This window comes from Cryptomeria japonica, chromosome 6 (genome assembly GCF_030272615.1).
Source record: "Cryptomeria japonica chromosome 6, Sugi_1.0, whole genome shotgun sequence".
Lineage (NCBI taxonomy): Eukaryota > Viridiplantae > Streptophyta > Pinopsida > Cupressales > Cupressaceae > Cryptomeria > Cryptomeria japonica.
This window is the reverse complement of record NC_081410.1, coordinates 562,610,996-562,617,256: the sequence shown is the minus strand read 5'-3', so window position 1 is coordinate 562,617,256 and position 6,261 is coordinate 562,610,996. Positions and strand designations below refer to the sequence as shown.

The window sequence follows — 6,261 nt, the reverse complement described above, 5'->3', positions numbered from 1 at the left end:
AAATTATATTCGGTAACCTATGTTGTTTAGCTGTGCTACACTCAACAAATTATATTTCGAACCTTCAACCCAATAAACATCATTACATTTAGCATTGTCAAGAAGTGTTATGGATCCTATACCTTTTACCAGACATGATGCATCATTACCAAATCTTACATAACCTCTTTCATAATCTTCTAATTTAACAAACTTGAGTTTATCACTTGTCATGTGATGTGAGCATCCACTATCTATGATCCAAGAATCATTAGTATTTATGTGAGATATTAGGGATTTTTCTTCATACCTTTCTTCATCCGATCCATCTTTGATAGCCACATAAACTACTTCCTCTGTATCAGTTTCATCTGATTTATCATCATTTGATTCCTCATCGGCTATTAGGCATGACTTTCTATCTCTTCTTCTAAAGTCTCGGTATCCTTTGTAATGATTACTTTTCTGTCTATCATCTCGGTAATCTCTCTTTTCAATAGAATCTTTGTCAGGATAGTTAGAAGCCATATGTCCTATCTTATCACAATTGAAACATTTTAAAGGTAGTTTTCCTTTATACTTACCTTTGCCTCTCGGTAACCTTCTGGCTAATAGTGCTTCAAACTCTTTTTGCTTTTTGATTTCTTCATACAGTTTGTGTACTTCTTCCATGTTCTTACAAAATCTTTCACTTGCTCCACTGTGATTCCCTTCAGAATACTTACGCATTCTATCATTATGATCATTAGATTCACCAAGATGAAAAGATTTGAATGCAGATTCAACTTTATTTACCAAAGACCCACTGTTATCAAAATTACTTAATTCAAATGCATGTAGCTTACCAGTAGTAGCATCCAAAGAAACTGGCATATTGGGTACAAACCTTAATTCATTGATTGCAAAGACTCAGATTGCATAAGCAAGTAGAAGGGTTCTCAATAACTTACTTATCACATCCTTTTCTTCAATGGTTCCTCTTGCTCCTTTGATTTGATTAACAATCTCCTTTAGTCTTGTACTGTACTGAGTTATGTTCTCACCTTCATTCATCCTCATAGATTCAAGTTGTCCTCTTAGACTATTCACTTTTGCTCTTTGAACATGTTCATCACCGCCATACACAAATATGAGCTTTTCCCACATTGCCTTGGCATCATTGCAGCCTTCTAGATCATTAAACTCTGAGTCGATCAATGCAGATGTTATTTCAATCATTGCTTGAATATGTTCTTGCTTTGCCTTTATCTCTTCCATTATCAATGGATAGGTGCTACGTGTAATGAAATCATTCTCCAGATAATATACAACATATTTTCCAACTCCTGATATGTGCAACTTCATCCTTTTCTGCCATGTAGAGAAACTAGACTTGTTCAGCTTTGGTGCATCCCTCTTATACATCTTTGGATCTTTGCCTCAAGTACATTTAAACTTTTCCTTCCGGAGTCCAAAGCTCTAATACCAATTGATAATTCTGATACTTAATGTAAGTACAGATGCCAATAGCTAACAAGATGAGAGGGGGGGTGAATCATATAAACTTAATCTTCCATATAATCAATAGATTCAACCTCGGTAACATATACTTTAGCAATATAACCAAAACTGCTAAACATGCAAACTTATAAGCATATAAACATCATAACACTCATAACAACAGATTTAACATGGAAACCCAAATAGGGAAAAACCACTGTGGGATTTTAGACCCACTAAGAAATATACTCTTCCAGAGTATGCTCGGTTAAAAACAAATTCTGTTAAAGATTACAAACGCATTGCTAGATGTGACCCGGTTAAGGGATTTCCCTCAGATCTATTAGAATCTTCACCTTGTTAGAAGTGACCTTGTTAAAGGGTTTCAAACACTCAATCAGAATGTCACCTTGCTAGAGGGTTTTACAAATAAGACTGTTAAGTCCACTCGGTTAAGAGATTTTTTGTCACTTTACAAAATAACAGTAATAAAATATATCTGCAACTTCACATCAAAAATGCTAAAGCAAATTCTTATTTGCTCAATACAATCTAGTCATAGGACTTATCTTGTCCCTCTAATGGGCTCTATACCCTGTTAATCAAACAGATCTTCAAGCTTCTGTGCTTGATAATCACTATGTAGCATCCCTGTGCTTACATTTGGTTGCATGCATTGTTTATCAATCAGTTCCTTATTTATAAACAATTGCTAACCATTGAATCTCCTTGATCACATATCCCATGATCAATCATAGCCATCAGATCTTCAAACTTGACTAGGTTCAAGGTATCCTTTGATTTGAAAACATTTTACCTCAGCTTGGAACTTGTATACATTTCTTGGAACTCGTGCTCAGGTATTGCGGTTCAATCTAAGTTGTAGATCTTTCTGTCGATCTTCCATTGCCATAGATTCTTTAACAAACTTCATGCATGCCATACCAATCATTTAATCAATTCTAGCTCATCAGCTTCCTTCATTAAATAACGCTTTTAATCATTTAATGCATTCTGTTACAGCTCGGTTGCAACTCGGTAAATACTAAACTTCACTCGGTAGACATTCCACCTTGATTAACCGATAGCGATAACCTTAGGGTTTACCGACTAGGTTCTTTGCTCGGTAACATAGTATAGTATTAACCTTACAATCAACAACATATGTAGGATATCAAAACAATCTAAACATCATGATCTCATCATTGTTTAACTTGGTAATACTTTCCCATTGAATAACTTATTTCTCCCCTTATTCATCACATTCTTTCTGTGTCTTTTACCGACATCTTTATACTGATCAAATCTTACTTCTTAAGATATGGCAACATCATACTGAATTAGAAAATCAATTTCTTGACATCAATGACAAAATAATAATATTAAGACAGTAAACATCCTTAATCAGTTATATCTATAATCATCAACAACCTTCTCAATATCCTAATTGAAATGCCAACAATCTCTTATTGTTTGTTATAATGCCAACAAAGGAAGTCAAGGCCAAGTAAAAAAAAGTTTCCATGAAGCTGTCAAAATAAATAAAAGATTTGTAAAAGTTTGAGTAAATTCAGAAAAGCCAGTTGTAGTCAAAGTGTTTGGATCGGAGGTGAGAGAAAAAGGAGAAAAGAGGTATAGAATTGTATTTTTATACATATAATTAAGAAGTGATATTTTGAATGCTTTAGCATTCAGTTTCTGAATTTGTATATGAGGCTAGTAGAGCCCAAAAAAGTTAGGATGCCTGAGCACTAGCATTGTGTTTCAATGGGAGGATGTCTATTGTATCTTATTTGTTGTAGGGGGAGTGCATGATTGGTTGTATTTGATACCTCAGTGTTTTTTGGCTTAACATATTGATGAACGATGTAGATGAAAAGGATTTCTATAGAACTAGCGAGTACAACGATTGGTTACCCATTTGTCTCAGTAGATGGAGCATTGATAAGTAGGAGATATTTTCCACAACAAGTCAAATTGTGATATTGCTATAGGGTTGCAAGCCAAGTGGGCTTAACCTTGGAGAAAACTCCATAGTTAAGCATGCTTGACTTGGAGTAGTGCTGAGATGGGTGACCACCCGGGAAGTCCCAATGCTTCACCCTTGTGAGCATCACCTAGATACAATGAGTGCTAAGTGTTCCATTCATTCTCCCGAAAGATGGGTTCTTGTAAACCACTACTCATGAATCATGAGTCAGTGAGTTTGACTCAAAAACTACACAGTTGAACCCTGATAGCAATATCACAAGATGGATCATTTTTATATGGACTCAACAATCAGTACAGGTATCAAAGAAGCATAAAAGTGATTGAATGAAGCCCATAGTAATGAATCAAAAAGTGTGTGCATTATAAGTTTGTTTCCCCATTATGTAATAGGTTCATGGTAATCCAAAAACCATTTGTGAGGTTTATGATCATCCGAAACCATTTGTATGAAAGCTTTGTGGTAAGCCAAATCCACTAAAGTACAAAGGTTCGTGGTCAGTAGAAACCACTTGGATGTAAGATTTGTGGTCAACCAAAACCACTTGAGTGCAAAGTTTATTGTCAACTAGAAACCATTTGTGAGAAGAGTTTGTGGTCAACTAAAAACTACTTGAAAAGTCTATTGATAAGGGGTAATCGAAAAAATGAAGCAGCACACTAAAGCCTAGTAACATAAAAGCCAATATTAAGATATGATAAAAGCTGAACCATATGTGGTTGAAATTAAAAGGGGGGTGTTGGTTGATATAATTTCTACCACCAAAGGGAACCAAATTATCAACCTATGCATTAAGATATAAGCTTCCACGACGGACTCCAGCCACCTGAAGCCGCCCATATGGGTCTTGACTGATATCTCTCAATTACCTATATTAATTACCACATCCAACTATAAGACCAGCATTGATGTATTATCTATAAATTAATAGATTGAACCTGAGTTTATTAGAGCTCCTTTGTGAGTATCTCCTCCGATCTATGTTTTAACACAGTTGGCGATTGAATAGGTGGCATTTGCGGAGCAGTTCACGTGCTTGGTCTTTACTATAACATTTTGCATACGCCTTAGGTTTGTTTCCATTCTTCTTAGTACAGCAATGCAAATCATTGCTTCAATAACATAACTTGTGAGGGAAGTGATGCTCCCAAAACGAAATCAGAGCGAGGCTATCTGGCAATTTTCTTCTGTAAGTTGTTTCTTTCCTTTGGCACATACTTCCTGTGGACACCACGTGGACCTCCCTAACTCCATGGATTTTCAAGTTTTCTATGTCTGTATATATATCTTAATCTACCCACTCTTCCGCACATTGCTGTTTTCTTGTTTCAAACGTGAAGGGTGTTCAAGGAAACTTGCAGATTATGCTGTAAATTAAAGAAAGATTTATGTATAGTCATTCTTTACACGATATCCAGGATTGATACTGATGTACTCTCCCTTGCTAACAAGGGAAGTAACATACGAGAGCCATCCACTATAAGTAGTCTAATACATTAGCACTGGATCACAAATTTACATGAGAAAAAAGCTTTTCCAATGGCTTCAACAATCTTATTTCTTCCCCTAATCTTCCTTGCAACAGTTTCTTGTTCATTGTGTCATGGAGATGAAAAGAATATTGTATTTTACATGCACGACAAAGTGAGTAAACCCAAGGCAACAGCCATAGTAGTTGCAGGAACAAATGGAACGTCCTCAAATCTCTTAAGCTTTGGAACAGTGCTGGTTATAGACGATCTTCTGACTGAAAAGCCTGATCGATCTTCCAAAGTTGTGGGAAGAGCGAAAGGATTGTATGCCAATTCAGATGTGAAGGGCGCTTTCATTTATTTTGGGTTCTCTGTTGTGTTTAAGAACAAGAAGTATAATGGGAGCACACTTGAATTCCAGGGCACAGATCCCTTCAGGAAGACCTCTGGAAGGGAGGTTTCTGTGGTGGGAGGAACAGGAAAATTGAGATATGCTCGTGGGTATTCCATCATTACTCTTCAATCGGCCGATGGTTTGGATGGTAACATCAAATTCAACATACCTTCCGATTAGGTTAACTTACATCCTTAATGTCCATCTATTTTGGATGGTAACATCAAATTCAACACTACCTTCCGATTAGGTTAACTTACATCCTTAATATCCATCTATTTTCAGACGAATACATAAAGCCAAATCTTCTATATCATGTTTGGCTGCTTGGTTAATACTCGAAGAATGGGTATCTCTGCCTGCTTTGTTGCTTATAAGAGTGGTTTATAATATTTTAAAATAGAGAAAGTTTAGGATCCAATAAGATATTATGAATTTGCTTTTTTAAATATGGGGTCTAGATTTGCTAGTACAGCAGTTCAGCAAGGGCATGGCAGTTCAGCAAGGGCATGAAGTCTGTGAGCACATCAGTTCAACAATGTTCTTCATAGAGTAGTTTTTGCCATCCAATATGGAGCATGAGCCTATAGGCTGAAACCTCTTTGTCTAAGAGCCCAAGATTGAAGTGTATCCATTGGGCCAAATTCACCTCGACATAATCCCTGGTTTTTTTATTATTTATTTATAGTAATTTAATGAAACAAATTTTATTTAGAATAATTTATTTTATTTTTTGAAGAGTGATAGGTATTTTACATTTAATAGAAATAAAATATAAGCACAATTATAAGTATTTATATATTGTGTTATATTAAGATATAAAAATATTTTAATATAATAATTATTGAAGCATGATATATAGAATAATTATTGCAAGGGAGAATAAAGATTGTTGATCCAAAGATATAAGGGGAATAACGTATTAAAATATATTTGATGAGTTACAC

The 6,261-nt window shown here is 35.3% G+C and overlaps 1 protein-coding gene across 1 annotated transcript; it reads left to right on the top strand.

The window, feature by feature from the left end:
* Positions 1 to 4,985: 4,985 nt before the first annotated feature.
* LOC131068035 (dirigent protein 1) lies at positions 4,986 to 6,028 on the top strand. The gene has a single exon (XM_058003241.2). It carries the CDS (start codon positions 4,988 to 4,990, stop codon positions 5,492 to 5,494), a length of 507 nt encoding a protein of 168 aa, XP_057859224.2. The 5' UTR covers positions 4,986 to 4,987; the 3' UTR covers positions 5,495 to 6,028.
* Positions 6,029 to 6,261: the final 233 nt, after the last annotated feature.